General features: G+C 41.6%; 2 protein-coding genes across 6 annotated transcripts in view; one reads left to right on the plus strand and one right to left on the minus strand.

Moving 5' to 3' along the window:
* Positions 1-8560, minus strand: part of nectin1b (nectin cell adhesion molecule 1b) — a 75321-nt gene extending 66761 nt beyond the window's left edge. For 3 of the 5 annotated variants that reach the window (XM_048264289.1, XM_048264290.1, XM_048264292.1), the window contains exon 1: positions 7565-8560. In XM_048264289.1, the coding sequence (XP_048120246.1) occupies positions 7565-7622 (58 nt within the window). In that variant the 5' untranslated portion in view covers positions 7623-8560. The remainder of the gene's footprint in view (positions 1-7564) is intronic. The other 2 variants (XM_048264291.1, XM_048264293.1) reach the window with 2 other exon arrangements.
* Positions 8561-12040: 3480 nt separating this feature from the next.
* ttc36 (tetratricopeptide repeat domain 36) lies at positions 12041-13278 on the plus strand. The gene is made up of 3 exons (XM_048264883.1): positions 12041-12212; positions 12513-12701; positions 12902-13278. Exons 1-3 carry the CDS (start codon positions 12107-12109, stop codon positions 13168-13170), a joined length of 564 nt encoding a protein of 187 aa, XP_048120840.1. The 5' UTR covers positions 12041-12106; the 3' UTR covers positions 13171-13278.
* Positions 13279-17496: the final 4218 nt, after the last annotated feature.

Genomic DNA, 17496 nt, shown 5'->3' on the forward strand with positions numbered 1-17496 from the left:
CTCACCATACTGATAACGTACAATGCCTAACAACAACAACAGACCCCTTTGTCAGCGTTTCACTGGGGTTGTCAGTTCCTTTGTCAGCATTTCATTGAGGTTGGCCCACAACACCTCCATAAGGGTCAACAGTTGTCTTTTCTCCCTAGGAGCGTGTGGGCGTGCTGAGCCATGCTGTGTCAAGCCAATTCCCAGACCCAGCCCCCTCCATAATCATGATGAGTCAGGACACATGTCAATACTTGAGACAATAACATACACACTTCAAGATATACCGCAAGCATTTCTGAGAGACTTCCTCAAAGCAAACATGGCTGAATGACAGTCCAACAGGGTAAATCTGGTCTCACCCCTTCACATATTATCACTTTGATTTTCCACACAAATTCACCCAATCACCAAATGAGGGTCAACAGGCTGGAACCACCATTTAAACTGTTGCTAATGGGAGGACCTGCTGATACAATCTGTCGCAGGGTTTTCCACTCTGGGGTTCAGGGAATGTGCTCTGCGTGGGTAGGTGTGTGACTGTGACTAACCACAGAGCTGCAGCTTAGGAGCGGTATGGGGGAAGGGGAGCCCTTCGGAGCCCACGGAGCAGGGCATCCCCTTCACACAGCTCTAGTGCCCCTCACGCTGCCTGTGGTCTGAGCTCTGCCCCCTTGACCCCTAAACCCCTGTTGGTCAGCGCTGCCATAAAGCTGAAAAGCCTCCCGCCGTCTCCATGGCGACTGGCCCCGGTTGAGCAGATGGCGTTAGTGTGCTGATCTGCAATTAAAGAGGCAGAGTGGAGCTGGGGGGGGAAAGTGGGTCAGGATCAGGGGGAGAGGGGCTGGGAACGTGCGTCTACCTCTGCAGTGCTGCAGAGCCACTAATGCGCCTATGTATGCGCCTGCGCAGACCAATGCACACACAGTCACACACACACACAGAGAGAGAGAGAGATGGGTGCAGGCGCATGCACACACGCTCCAGTGCATCCCTGCCTCAGAGCAGTTAATCATCCAGCAAAAACAAATGTCCTCCACTCTCTTCCTTCTTCCAAAGCCAGCGTTGTGTGTTGGAGTGGAAACAGGAAGGATGGTGCTATACGCAAGATCAAAGCTTCCTCATGCAAAAAAATGCAACATTACAATCTTAGCAAGAGTAATTCTATAACAACAACATAGTGCAAAGAAATCTGATTTAAAAAACATCCTGAAATTACACGGGCAAAAATCCCACAGCCGGATTAACCCTTTCCACCTTCTCCATCATGAACACACGTCCTCATGTCCTCAGTGGTCAAGAATCCAGATTACTCCCTACAAGAGTGCTTCTCTCGCCATGATTGCCTTTCCTCTCCTTGCAGTCTAATTAATAAACATATAGAGAGGACATCACACAATTTACACACATGGGAAGTCCGCCGTTGCATACTGATGACTTCAGACGATTTTAGAAGCCGTGCATTAGTGCATTAATGCTACGGTATATGCTGGATATCCCTAACATGTTTTCAGCAGTGCAGAGTATGATGCAGTGTACTATTTTTACAAACAGTTTGCAATATTAAAACGCATGCATAATGGTACAGGTGTAGAGCACTGGGTCAGGCCTTGCAAATTTACCTATCTTCCCTCCATCTAAGAATTTCCTGAGTTGTGTTCTACGTTGACCTTTATCATAAAAACATGCATACTGCTTCTGTCTGATTTAAAAAAATGTTGTAGATGCACCATGTATATGAAATACTGGCACCCCTACCAACCTTTTTAAAAATCTGGTTATTTGACACAGAATGAGCCAGTTTTCAGCTTTAATTCTAGGTACCTTACAAACCACTGCAAAATCTAACCAGCGAGCTGGAAAAACTGAATTAACTTAGAGCTGTGCAAATTTCCTTCCCAAGGTCCCAAGGTGCTCAGAAACAGTGGTGCTGCCAGAAATCCAATGTTGTGGTGAACTCCAGTCGCTCCTGGACCATGCCTCCGTTCAAAGCAGCATGGCCTCTCCTTCCCTTCCCCCTGTGACTCACTCACACACACACCACCCCCACAGAACAAACATGTAAATCAGGCTGTAACACAGCTCCATTTGGACTGCTTTTAGAATGGTGTGGAAAGCCCTCATCTCTTCGCCCCTTGCACGGATGTGCAATATTTCAAGTAATTTTACAGTGAGCTTTGCACGGCTGTTGCAGCTCAGGTACAAATACAACCTTTTTTTCCTTCTTCCTGAGATATCCGGGTGTCTGCACATTTATCGCTCTACAAAAGGCAAATCTATGGAAAACTGTTTAAAGCTATGGAAACAATGATCTCTTTGTCTTCAAGATCAGGTAACTCTGGTAACTTAACTGCACATCATAAAAGTAAAAAAAAAATATGTGAAAGAAACATGCCGACAAACATGAGCATGCCTGTGCACACACATCAATAGACAACAAGTGCTAATCCCTATAGCTGGAAAGGTTCGCCATCGTGGACACAGAGTCAGGACTCCAGACAAAGAGACTCTTGGTTGAGGTGAGCAGAACAAGTTAACACTAAGAGGTTGTTTAGGCCACTTCACTTCTCTCACACCACTCATGCATTCACTATGAATGAACTTTTTCACTATTGTACTCAATTTCCATCACCTACTGACTATCAAACCTCAGTCTGTTGCACACCATTACATTCCCTCACACACATAATATAGCACTTACACTCGCAGATCTCCCTTCACACGCCGTCAAACACCTCCCCATGCAATCAACCCAGTGTTTAAGTGATTTATAATACTGTGCACATATGTTATACTGTAGTCTATGAAGGACAATTGTATAGTGATTATGTGAGTTTATGGCAGAGAAGGTTCCATAGATCAAAGTTTGACAATGACAGAGCAAGAGTTGAATAATGTGAGAACACAAAAGATTTTGACAGTGTGTGAAGAGAAGTTGAAGTTTAACTAGATCAGAGCTTTTAAGAGATAAGACACGCAAACTAAAATCTGTATCTGTAAACCACTGCATGCAGAGAAGGAGCTGATGGAACAAGAACAACACAGAGCTGCAAGCCTCCACTCTTGTTCCAGACTGTCTTTACTGCAGGGAGCTGCTGCAACCTGCCTACTCATCTACAATTCCTCAACTTTATGCCTTTATCCAGCTGTAACCCCCATCCAACCCCTTTCTAACCATGCATTACACATATACATTGCTACTAGACAAACTGAAGTTTTGTATTTTGTCACTGAAGCAAAGAGCTACCAATTAAGCTGCAATTATATGGAAAAACTGTAGTTTTATCTTGACAACATAACCTATGTAAAAAAGCTGTGAGATCCAGCTGTAGTGAGAGTGCAGTAAGCCCTTCCCATGAGGAATGGCAGGCTTGTTTACACAACTACACTGGCTTTACTTTATTATACCTGGTGCTGTGTTGACTTGTTTATTATCAATTTGCATGATGGATACCTGTTTTACATTACAATTCTGAGTAATCTATTGTCTTGTTTATGATCTGTTTACATACCTGTAATACCAATGCTTAGCTGAGACATGATTTAGGGGTAACCAGACTTCAAATTGATATATGGTCTTTTTGGCCCCCATTGTTGACTTCAAGGCAGCAATGCCTGGAAGGCGCTAGGGTTAGGGTTATAGGCTGTGGCCTATAGTTTTAGCTACCAAAACTAGCTAGAAAAACCTCTGTATATTTCTTGTCTTTTCCCTACCAGACCCCTGCAATGGAGTCTGGTAAACCAATCACTACCGTCCTTGTCTTTCTATCCTTCCTTGTTCCTTTCTCTTTGTTTCTCTCCATTAATCTCCTGGGCCTGATGGGAGGGGCAGAGGAGAGAGATGTGTGAGTGAAGACTGGCTAATACAGGTGGGTAGGTTGAGCCGGCCATTTGGCTTACTCAGGTCTTTCTCTAAATGAAAAGGCTGTAGCGAGGGAATAGGAGACTGTCTAATCAATACTAGACTACATCAGTTACTTTGGCACTAAACCCAGTGGGGAGGCAACAGGATCAATTCCAAACTGCAGAGCATCCTTCCTCTTATCTTGTTGTATCTCAGAGTGATGACTACGATTTGCCTACAGTACGTGAGTGTGGAATATCAAGGTAAATATGGGAGATAATGGAATCTGCTCATACAGACAATGTCTCAATCTGTTGAAATGAGATGGAACACCTTGTGAAAGAAAATGATAACCCCAATTATCAGGAGCTGGGAACAGGGTTAGCTCACAGTGATGAATGTATTCTGAATATTAAAGGTTGTATCAGCGTTTTCAGGCCAAAAAAGGCCCAAACATAAATGATCACATTCATCTAATCTTTCTTAACGATCCGCAAGCTGCCTGCCCCATAAGCAGGCCGTCAAAAAAAACGCGTCTCTGTAGGCAGCCTAGGCTCCAAGATCTGTACACACAATAATTGCTACCAACAAGTGTTGCCAACCGCTCAAAGGCAAAATAAAGTGTTCCAACTAATAACCGACGAGATGTGCGTTTAGGAGAGTTTCAATTGCACGGGAGGGAGGGGGAGGGAGTAGCGAGCTAGCTCTCTGTTTTGTTTGAACATCAACAGAAGTGACGTTACCCCGCCATCGCTGATACAACCTTTAAAAGAGAACGACATTATGAAAAAAATGAGCATTTCACTTAAAATGGGCAGAGTGAGAAATTTGTGTGTGTGTGTGTGTGTGTGTGTGTGTGTGTGTGTGTGTGTGAGAGAGTGTGTGTGTTTGTGTGTGTGTGTCTGATAACAATGAAGGATCTTTAAAAAGCATTCAGATGCTCAAGGTCACTGTCAAGGCATGTGAGGCCCAGACATACTGTAATTCCCCTTTATAAGCCCTAAAGGTTTCCTAGATTAAACAAACATTTGAAAATGGTTTATCCTTTAATGTTCCACATATTACACAAATAATATTTAGCACTAACAGGCTCAATCCTGTTCCCTACAATCCAACTAGGCCACCTGTCTGTGGTAAATTGTTTTAATCTGGCTAAGATGAAGACTGGGGGGCAGATATGATGATACTCTTCATTTATTTTGCCACAGAGGGTCTAACTCTTTCTTGGTTTAAGCATTAAGCATGCATTAGCTTGATATTAAACAATATTCTAAAGTGAATTATACAGAATTATTTTAATGGACAATGGTCCTTCCCATGTCAAGAGAAATGAAAACAAGTGGCAATTGACAAGATAAAAGATAAAAGAGAAGACAAAGCAGATACTAAGTTTCCACAATGTTTTAGGGCAAAGACCTAGTGGTGTCAACAACCCAACAACCTTGAAAAGAGCCTAGGCACAACAGAGGATAAGACATTTTCAACGTGTCATTGCAAGTCTATTTCAACCATTGCTCAAAAAGGATTGCTTCTCAGACAGAATGTCAGGGACTGTTGTGTTTAGACTGATATGTTTGATTAAAGGTATGGCCATCCAGAAGACCTCTCTGGCATGACCTACTCATTTTAGTTACAGTATGAGTCTATTATCAAGTTGCTTTCATGTAAGGCAACCAATATAGCTGCTGTATGTTGCATCTGATAGAGAGACATATGTTTAAGGGACTTCAGACATGATTAGCAAATGCATGCACATCATAGCTGATATCCTGTCCACGTTGTAAAAATCCCAAACATTGGTAACGATGAGCAATACAGGTGAACTTACTTGATAACCAAAGCCAGCTACCCGGAGCTAATGAGCAAGACGTCTAATCCTCTAAATTCATCATGACCATTGCAAATCTGAACCCGTCTGGCCATAGCTTTTCTTCCTCTTGGCAATGACAACAATCAGCTCTGCAGGGAGTCAGAGCTGCCTCACCAGGGGAGCTGAATCAGCCCTCATCTGCTTTTACACTCCAGCCTACAGGGCCAAGATCTGGACAATCACTTGCCCTCTTTACAAGGAGTGTCTTACCAACCTGAAATACAAATCACTAACTACCAACACTCCTTTTCTCTCCTAAGCCAAATGGATGCACATGGCACGCCCATGTCTAATGGCTCTGTTTCCATCACTTAAGGACAATGGCATTGAGCCTATAGATGGCCATCTCAGATATAGAAAAACACTGAAGATGGCACTGAAGTATGAATATATTTCTATTAATCTGAAGATATTATGAAAATGTGCCATCTACAAAACAAAATGATAATAATGCCATATTCACAGTGACATATGAGCACATCAGTAAACATTTCCATTCCAGTCCTTCTTCAGCTGATTGTGTAAACAATTTCATCCAATTAAAATGTAGTCACATGTAGAATCAGTGTATAAGCTGTCTTGTGGAGAGAAAATAAGTTTACCAAATGCACCCACAAGCATCTGTGTTTACAGCTGGATGTTTAAACATAAATGTTTCCTCTTTGTTTTCCTTTTGTGCTCAAAACTTTACCATAGCAGAACAGTCCATTCAAAGCATTTCATCTCCTCTGCCTAGTTAGCTTGTGTTAGCATTTAGCCTGTTACTGAATGGAAATTGGAACTAAAGAGACATTGTCATGTCGGGCTATGCAACAAAACTAACCAACACTAGATGAAACTTTCACAGGTGGCTGAAAAATATGTGTTATGAAATTCAAGCTCCATATCATAAAGCCATTTAAGATGGCTGCAATGACAACTTCATTATCTGAATTCATATTTGTGAGAAGCTGGTCCCTTGGCCCTTGATTGATAGGTCCCTCTACAATTGAGCTGAAGACAGGAGTAGCATACCTACCAACTCAAGCTCTCATTCGTAACCACTGTAGCATTATGTAACTCGCTTCTATGATTTGAGCAAGTACATGGATGCATCTGCGTATGATTACCAAGGAAAATGCGGCTGGATGGGGCCTGACTCCAAAAAAAGTCATGATTGATAGCATTGAACTAGCCTATATGATGACACTCCTGTATTTGTTTTGTGAGGGGCCGACACAGAAAAATCTTTTTTTCAACCTTGTAGTTTGTAAATACATTTGAACAAAGGGACATAAGAAAACACCATTATGCACGACAATGACAATGTGCTACATATGTGTGACAGCACAAAATTAATAGTTCCCCTAGTAGAAATTAGAGCTGTCTCAGGCCAAGACCATATCACAAGGATCAGAGGATCTTGAGCCAGGACTGCTGTTTTGGTTGGCCAAGTTTATTAGCCTTTACCAAGCCAGTTGGCTGTTCCTCAAGATTACAGCAATAAAACCAAGACAATGGTAGAGAGTATAGCGTAGTCTATCTTATTTTTGTTAAACAATTTTGTTTAATGTAACAATATATCAAAAAGTGTATTTAATGTGTTTTAATCTACTGCATTCAAAATGTCATCAAATATCTAATCATGGAATAAAAGTACCGTATCAAATTTAAAAGTACCGTATCAAGTTATATGAAGGTTCTGATGGCTCTAACATCTCTATCGCCATCTGGCTGCATTATTTTATACCCTTATGAGTGGCATCAATCCCGCTTTCTTCCCTGGACCCCCTCCCCCAGCATACACGAGAGAGAGAGAGAGAGAGAGAGAGAGAGAGAGAGAGACTACATACGATAAAACAGGTTTTAACAGACATCCTTACCTTGAGCACTCGTGGCCAGGACTAGGCCTATTATCCAAAAACTTTCCCACATCGCCATAGCGCCAATTCGTTTCCACAAGGCTATCCGTAGTTCAGTGAGAGGGTTGACTTCTTATGTCGTTGGATCTGTACGGTTAGGCATGCAACTTCAGCACTAATTCAAGCTCAGCGTTAAATGAAATATATGCACCGTTTTTTCATTAAAAGTAACGGAGAATAACAAGTCATTCGTGGTTCCAAGTCCGTTTTAAAGAGCGCAAAATGAACTGCACTGCGTAACCTATCACCAGGTATTCACGCTGCTTATTAAACACTTCTCATTAAAAACAGATGCAGGCAACAGTGAGGGGTCAGTTTTTTCTGGTGAAGCAACAATACGTTGAGGTGTAATACTCGTTTTTAAAATATCACTTCAGGCCTACAAATATAAAAAAAGACAATGCATTTCCTCTATCTACCACCAATCCCTTCTGATGCATCCAGCAGCCTTCTGCAGGGTAGCGTAGATCCCCCTCACGATTTCGGGGAGTCACGGACGGAGGGTCTCTGTCGAGAGGGATGGGGATCTCCCGATCGATGTTTCAGGAACAACTTCCAGAAAACGGATTAATTTTTCTTAATCCTCAACCTCGATCGCCAGTATCCCGGTTTGATATTCCCCAATGCTTGATGTTTCCTTCAGATCGGGTCCAGGTGAAAGCTCCTCAAAGTTCAGTTGATCCCCTATTGTGCACTGTGAGGGCATCAAGTGTCCAAGTTAACTGTTTCGGAAAGAGACTGCTGCTACGAAACGCTGGTCTGCTGAATCGCGCCTCTAACCATTGAAATAAAATAGTCTATGATAGGTGTCTGTCATTCGGCAAAAGCCTACTACAGATGTAGAGTTCGCAACAATAACACCACAACCTGGACTGCTATGATGTTGCTGACAACCACCACTGAGGAAAAAATCCGAATCGAGTGACGTTAGATAAGGAGGGGCTTGAAAGTCTATGGACTGCCATGTTAAGCGAGCAGCCTAAGAGGTGAGCGCCGCCATGAAAATCTTGCATGGATGCAGTGCTTTCGAGCTGCAGGATATTTAGTAGGCTAAAGGTGTCAGCGTGGCATATTTTATCTATTAGTCTCTTGTGGTGTTTTTGTCTAATTGTCGTATTAAAATATAAGAAAGAAAAAGGCAAAACCTGTTCAAATAAAGGTGTCCGTTTCACACATTTAAAACCTACATCGATGTCGATTTCCCCTCTCCCCGCAAAAAAACCTGTGTATGAGACATCCAGTTTTGTGACACTATATCTCTTCATTGGTGAATAGTTTATCTTAAGCTCTATTGTTTTATTAGTAATATGGCTTGTGCGTAAAAGTATCGGCATCCAGCTCAGCTCTTCAACCATAAAGTAAACTGGGGTCTAGCGCCCTCTGTATGGCCATCTTGCTGATTTTATTTGCTTACAGAACCACACACATGCATAGTGGGGCCCAGAAATAAGAAAACGGCCTACAATACAAATATGAATGTAGTTGGAGACTGAAGTTCAATAAAACAACATGAAAATTCACCACTTTGTTACACCACTTTGTGGAAAGTAGGGTTCACTTTCAGTATGGCAACATGCATCATGGAACTGTAAATGTAACACATTAATGTAAATCTAGATATAATGAAATGGAAAGGTGTGAACAAGTTTGTTTAATTTAACTCTTCTTCATTCTTTCAGATGGCATACACTAGACAATTTGGATTACACCTTTTAAAAAGCAGAATATTTTCAGCACAAAACAGATGTGCACTGTCACTCGCAAACTTTCAATACTGTTTCACGCAATACAGCTTCATGTCAGCTCCAGCCCCCCAAGCTCTGTTGGCTCGAGGTACCAGTCAGCAATCCTCAACCCTCACAACCAAATGCCCCTCCACCAAATCCTCCACCCCCACAAAATGTTTCCTGCACAGTGGCATCCTGTTAAATGTCAGATGTTTTGTGGTGTGAGCTACTGAAGTAAAGGACAGTTTTATCTTTCCCAAAAAGAAGATGAAAGAAGCTCTCATCATCACTTCTTCTCAAGGACAATTCATTTTAAAGAACAGAAAACTACTCCAAAATGTAATGTACTCAGGAAATGGACTGGAAAATTCATGAAAATAGTGCAAATCACATTCACATGACAGCCTGGGATGTTTGAAGCCTGCAACAAATTTACTAAGATAACAACGCTGTGATGTAGAATACACAAGTACTAATTAGATTATGATGACAAGCGATGAAGTTTGACATCAGGTATTTCCTGTCCTTATACTTTAAGAAACACACACACACACTGTACTCTGTAGGAAGGCAAAGAGGACCCTATTATTATTTTATCAATGTATCAAAATTCAATGAAAAGAACATTGTTGCAGTTCTGAATGATACAATTAAGTTTTGTAAAGCAAAAAACACAATAATCATCTAAATGGGTCAATAGTAATAGTATAGGCTACTAACTTTCTCTTTATGCTACACAACATCCTCCTAATTTTCTGTGTAATGATCAGTATCTTAGACACCTGTGTCCATGTTCATCTGCTGAGAGTAACTTGTGTCCTTAACCCCTGCCTTAGCCCTCTCCGCCACACTCATGGAGCCAAGCCACTACACTACACTACACTAAACTGGAGAAAAGAGACTGGTAGTGCCACTAATTGTTAGACTAATTAGTTATAATCAGGACCCTCTATCCTGGATGACTTTAGGTTTGGTTTGTTGTTACTTGTCATTGATTTCTCCTGCTTGAGTCTCCACAGGTATAGCCAGACTGAGGTCCTGCTCTGTCATCTCCCTCTGTGTGAGGACATAATTGAGACATAATGCACTTTGTTCTCTAGTATTAATAAGAGGCACTCTTGATAATAATTGGCTATTCTTTCTTTTAAACTCACTTGTGTCCACAGGTAGAGGAGTCTTCAGTGGTTCAGTCAGACTCAGGTCCTGCTCCCCTATCTTCCTGTGTGTGAGAACTTCCTCCTTGTAGGTTATATGAAGCTCCTGAGAAACTCAAGATATAATAAAACTGGTATGATTTAGGCTGAAGTGTATAGGACTCTGAACCATTCAAAGCACCGTGTGCACACATTAAGAACTGAAAATGCACAGATATCAGTTGCAGATTTCAGAAAAGCAATGTGGTAAATCTGGAAAAAAATCAGTTGATTGCTTTTGTTAGATTATAACATCTCATTCTCACAATTCCTACAACAATGCCCACAATCCTTAACAACAATGCAGGCAGTTAGGTCCTTGGGCTGATTTTGGTGTATGACACAATACTGCTGCTCAGAATGTTGCTGTTTAATTTGACACAAACCCATAGGAGTTTCCTCAGTGGGTGTACCTGATGTTGGGCTATCATGGATTCACAGTCCATGAATGAATTTACAAAGTCCATGATGAATTTACAACTGTTCAGAACCTCATCTACCAAAATGTAAAACAACAAAAACTAACAACAGAAATGCAGAATATTCTTAATTGTAAATAAGATCAAACAGATGAATTCCCACGGGCTTCTGTTTTAGTGGGTGACAGACTATTGATCATTTCATGCTGTCAGAGAGCAATGGATCATGCAAGGTCACTATAACATTCTACTGAGAAAAAGCAATTTGAAAGAGCACACACCAACATATCGGGTTGGTACATATAAACTCACATATATCTATGCTATACTGTATGCTAAGAGTGAGAGAATACAGAGGTGGGTAAAAAGATGGATATGACAGAGGCTTTGTACACCTGGATTTAGCATCAGATCCTCTCAAGCTCTGTCAGGTTGGATGCATGGGGTCCGTCGGTTGACAGGCAGTTACTCTCTCTTTCTACAGATATTCGATTGGGTTCAAGTTAGGTCTCAGGCTGGACCAGTGAAGGATAATCAGAAAGTTGTTTTAAAGCCACACGTTGTCCTGGCTGTGTGCTTTGGGTAATTTGTTCTTTTGGAATGTGAACCTTCAGCTGAGGTTTCTGGAAGTGTCTCCAAGTCACGGATTTAACTGTAATTTGGATTACAGTTGGATTTTTAAAAGGCAGAATATTTTCACCACAAAACAGATGTGTGCTGTCATTGTTGTGATGAATACTTATCTCAAGGTGATATTTCAGTTTTTCTTTTTTTTTGTAATACATTTGCAAAACTTTTGAAAACATTCATTATGGCATATTGAGTGTGGAGTGATGAAGGGAAAACAAATAGAAAGATTTCATCATAAGGTTGCTGCAGCAAAATTTGCACAAGTGAAGGGGCCTTACTTTCTGAATGCACTGTGTGAAAGTCTGAATTATTCAGACATTCAAGCAGCATATTTCCACTGCTTAAGTGAAATACCCTCACCCCACAATAGCATTTCTCTCTTAAGCAAATACAGATGTGCTCTCAGGATTTCAAAGTCCTCCTGCCTACACCCCCTTTTCTGATTGGCTGAATATACACACTATTGGAGGAGAATTTACCAAAATACCCACTGCAGGCTTAGAAACTTTCTTGAAGTCATCACGCTGACAAAAAATGGCCACGGCACATGATAAGGCTGTACTACAGGCAATATTCAACCCAAACACTCCATTTGGGGATGTGCCTCATTTAAATCAAGAAGAGGATCTCGCTGATGATGGTAATTACATTTGAACATCCTAAATATCCAGGCTTTTTTCTCTGCTTCTGATTTGACAATTGCCATTTAAAAGGTATTTGAAGTACAGAAGGTTACTGTTACTGTTACTGTTGCATGATTACCATATCATTGGATATTTTACGCATTTTACAGATGACAACTGTATGGTAAAGCACTCAGTATAGCTGAGGACTGAGGATGTTTCCATATAATCCCTATTCTTAGTGAATACCTCAAAACTGCACTTCGTTATGGTATGTACAAAATCTATATCACAGCCCATTTTTGTTATTGCCACAGACAGTCTATTTGACCCGAGCTTGGTGATTCAAGTTAAGCAGTTGGAGTTGCAGGGGGTGTCAGCTGCAGAGTCTGGAGACAACCGGACAGCACTACAGTGCTTTGACAAGGCTATTCAGCTACTGCCAGGGCGTCCCTCGGCCTACAACAACCGTGCCCAAACACGCCGTCTTCAAGGGGACACAGCAGGTGAGCCTGAACAGTGTCATGATAGAAATGTAGTCTAATCAGGATTCTTCCACTAAGTCTTCTGGGGTTTTTGTGTATTTGTGTTGAGACAATAAATAATGTGGGCTATGCTAAACTTATAAAGCATTTGGAATCATTCTCGTTCCTGAAGCATTACGTTAGGAATTATTTATTGCCTGATGGTATTTTCATCCCTTCAGGAGCAATTCTGGACCTTGAGCGTGCCATTGCTCTGAGTGGAGGAACGGGGCGCACTGCATGCCAAGCCCTGGTGCAGAGAGGTCTCTTATTTCGCCTGGGAAACCAGAAGGAAGAGGCAAGACAGGATTTTACACAGGCAGCTGCACTGGGCAGCAAGTTTGCACAGCAGCAGGCTGTTCTGCTTAATCCGTATGCCGCCCTGTGTAATCGCATGCTATCTGAGGTCATTAACAAGCTACGAAACCCTGATGTACCAGAGATGCAGTAAGAATACAGTTTTACATTCTGCCACTAAAGGTTCACATTAAAAGTTGTTGCATCTGTGCATCAATAACACTATACATAAAACATCAATAAAAACCAGCATTCATTCATATTCTTTGAATATTCATTGTATAGTTGAATCTAAAGTCTCCAGGTGAGCATGTTTGTAATATGAAGCCAGTCATTATAAATCACAAAGTCAATTGATTGTCAAGTGAGTGTTACAGCCCAGAGTATGGATAGGAAATGGTTCTGCAGATTCAGTCTTATTACAATCATATAGCTACATTTCAGAAGTAATTCAAATTGAAAATGTAGAGTAAAGTATTTCTGAAAATGCACATGAGGTCCACTTTTCCCTGTGTCTAACCGGGCAGAAAAAAGTTTCAATTTCAGTGTCATTCATCGTGTCAGTTTTAAGCATGCTGACATGAAATTTGTTCCAAGAAAACATTCTTTACTTCAGGTCACCTATTCAAATGGCATGAGTGTATAGCTGTAGAATAAGAAGGCAAATTTGTGTATTGCATATATGGTTTCTGACTGACTTGCTGAGGCTGCCTTGAGCAACTAACAGATAACAATATTTAAGGCCCAGATGCAGTACATCATCTTGAAAAGTTTAGCAGACATTTAACTGAATATAACAGTAGATCTGTATTGATATGAAGGACATGTTGGGAAATGTTGGGCCCAATAAATCAAGCTATATTTCCGTAAGAAATGGTGTTCTGCAAATTGTTTTCAGGATTGTCCACAGCAGTTTACAAATATTTCACATTTCAGATTCAAGAACTGAACTAGGTCGCCATAGTGACACTAATTGAAATAATTAAGTTCAACAAGACAATTTAAGAGAAGGAGAGAAGAAAAGTGCAACACTGCCTGCTCCACGGTTCATCCAATGTATTGTTGAACTGACATTTCATTTCAACAAGACAAAAGAAGTTTAAAAAGCCATAAAAGACAGTTAAAAGCAAAAACACAAAAGCTACTTAATATTCTTTCACAGTAGATTAACACAGGCCAATGTTACTCTCAGTGTGACTTCCTCATGGTTTTGTCACAGATGATGTGTATGGGTATTGTTAGTTACTGTGTAGAAAGTTCTAGGCTTAAAGCCCTAGTGGCTCCATCTAGTGGATAATTTTTTGGGAAGACCATGTTTCCATCCAATATTCTTTTCAAGGATATCCAGACCGGAAATGCATGAAATGTATGAATGATAAATTGATTCATTGGAGAAAAGAGTGGATTAACTACCATTTCGCATAGTGTATGATGTGAACAAGAATGATAGAAACAGGTTTGCTCACATCATGAAATCATATTTATTGTGCATTTTATTACATAAATACATACATTTCTTGAATTTCCCCTGGGGATCAATAAAGTATCTATCTATCTATCTACATGTTTCTTGAAGTTTCTCTGACAACCTCAAGTTTTGAAATCCACAGCTGTCAAATTTTGAAATCCACCAATATCCTCCATCCTCCATTAATTTGTATGGCATAGCCAGAGTCGGACAGTAACGGAGTACATTTACTTGAGTACAGTCCTTGAGTACAATTTTGAGGGATCTGTACTTTACTCGAGTATCATTTTTGGGGAGTACTCATGACTTTACTCAAGTACATTTGAGAGGAAAATATTGCACTCTTTACTCCACTACATTTATATCCATAACCGTGAATACACTTCTTCTAAAAAAAAAGGAAAAAAGAAAATCCTGGAAACCCTCAATTTGTTGTTTCCCTCTCAAATGTGATTGGATTGTGCAGGCGCCACTGATTGGGACAGCCTATCAGCAATCACCTTCAGCTTTCCTCCATGGTCAGATTTAGATGAGACAAAACCATGGATGAAACAAGAGTACATTTTCTAAATATTGCACTACTACTGCAACAGTGCTTACATTTATGTACAGAAAAGATGAAGATGCAGCAGGTTCCTACTGGATGCTGGGAATGTGCCAACCCGTGTCCCCACCTCGCCAGACTATTTCAATTTTCTGAACTAGTTAGTTTTCGCTTCAAGTGTTTCAATTACAAAATAGTATTTTGTATTTGAAATATGTATTTTAAATACATGTATTAGAAATACTGCCCATTATTGCGGCAGGTTAAGTCCATATTCCAGGACAATCGTTCACTTTGTGATACAAGCACCAAAATTGGCATGAATAATCACTAGAACCTACTTTTTGAGGAAAGCACATTAGCCACCTGAAAATCCAACATGGCGGCCATTTTTCAAGATGGCCGCCAAATCAAATGTAAGAAAAACGTTTTTTGCTGTAGAACTTTAATGGCTGGGCGTATTTACATGATCTAGACATCATTTTGTATGTATTTTAACATGGCAAAATAAATGGTGCAAAGAAAGAAATCTATTTCAAGGCTAGTTTCCAAGAAATAGTTGGACTGCACTCGAAAATCGTTTATCGAAGCTCACTCTCGAATATTGTTGATCCTCTTTCTCACTCGAATATCATTTATTCTCTCTCTCGAATATCGATCAAGGCCATACTTCTTTAAGTTGGGAAGACTGGTGTGAGAAGAGGCAGAAGAGTCCACAGTTTCAATTCTGGGAGCTCAGGTCTTTCAGAGAAGCAAACTTTGCAGTGAAACACTGCTCAAAAAATAAAGGGAACACCAAAACAACACAATGTAACTCCAAGTCAATCACACCTCTGTGAAATCAGCCTGTCCAGTTAGGAAGCAACACTGATTGTGAATCCATTTCACCTGCTGTTGTGCAAATGGAACAGGCAACAGGTGGAAATGAGAGGCAAATACCAAGACACCCCCTATAAAGGAGTGGTTCTGCTGGTGGTGTCCACAGACATCCCTGCCCTCATCCCTTCTGGCTGATGTTTTGGTCACATTCACATTTTGTCAGTGTCCCACCCCTGGAGGTACCATGAGGCGGTGTCTATCACCTGCTGAAGTCGCTCAGGTAGTGCTGCTCATCCAAGATGACACATCAATGCAAGCTGTGGCAAGAAGGTTTGCTGGATCCCAGCACAGTGTCCAGAGCATGGAGGAGATACCAGGAGACAGGCCAGTACACCAGGAGACGTGGAGGGGGCCGTAGGAGGGTAACAACCCAGCAGCAGGACCGCTACCTCCTTCTTTGTGCAAGGAGGTACAGGCGGAGCACTGCTTGAGCCCTGCAAAATGAGCTTCAGCAGGCCACTGATGTGCATGTTTCTGCTCAAACGATCAGGAACAGACTCCATGAGGGGGGTATTAGGGCCCGATGTCCACTAGTGGGGCCTGTGCTTACAGCCCAACACCGTGCATTGCGATTGGCATTTGCCAGAGAACATCAAAATTGGCAAATTCGCCATTGGCGCCCTGTGCTCTTCACGGATGAGAGCAGGTTCACCCTGAGCACATGTGACCGACGTGACAGAGTCTGGAGACGTCATGGAGAACGTTACGCTGCCTGCAACATCATCCAGCACGACCGGTTTGGCTGTGGGTCAGTAATGGTTTGGGGAGGCATTTCTTTGGAAGGCCGCACAGCTCTCCTTGTGCAAGCCAGAGGTACCTTGAATGCCGTTAGGTACCGGGATGAGATCCTCAGACCCATTGTGAGACCATATGCTGGTGCAGTGGGCCCTGGGTTCCTTCTGATGCATGACAATGCCAGGCCTCATGTGGCTGAAGTGTGTCTGCAGTTCCTGCATGATGAAGGTATTGATGCTATGGAATGGCCTGCCCGTTCCCCAGACCTGAATCCTATTGAGCAGACCTGAATCCTATTGATCCAATGAGGGTTCCTTCTGATGCATGACAATGCCAGGCCTCGTGTGGCTGAAGTGTGTCTGCAGTTCCTGCATGATGAAGGTATTGATGCTATGGAATGGCCTGCCCGTTCCCCAGACCTGAATCCTATTGAGCACATCTGGGACATCATGTCTCGTTCCATACACCAATGCCACGTTGCACCACAGACTTTCCAGGAGCTGACTGATGCTTTAATCCAGGTCTGGGAGAGGATCCCTCAGGAGACAATTCACCGTCTCATCAGGAGCATGCCCAGGCGTTGTAGGGAGGTCATACAGGCACGAGGAGGCCACACACACTACTGAGCCTCATTTTGACTTGTCCTGAGGAATTTCCACTGAGGTTGGATCAGCCTGTATTCTGAGTTTCCACTTTTATTTTGAATAGGATTCCAAATCCAGACCCCCATGGGATGATTTAATTTTACGCTGATCATTTTTATGTTATTTTTTTCTCAACACATTCGACTATGTGATTAATAAAGATTTTCGACTGGAACATTTCATTATTGATATCCAGGATGTATTGTTTTA

This window comes from Alosa alosa, chromosome 15, assembly GCF_017589495.1.
Source record: "Alosa alosa isolate M-15738 ecotype Scorff River chromosome 15, AALO_Geno_1.1, whole genome shotgun sequence".
In the NCBI taxonomy this organism is placed as follows: Eukaryota; Metazoa; Chordata; class Actinopteri; order Clupeiformes; family Clupeidae; genus Alosa; species Alosa alosa.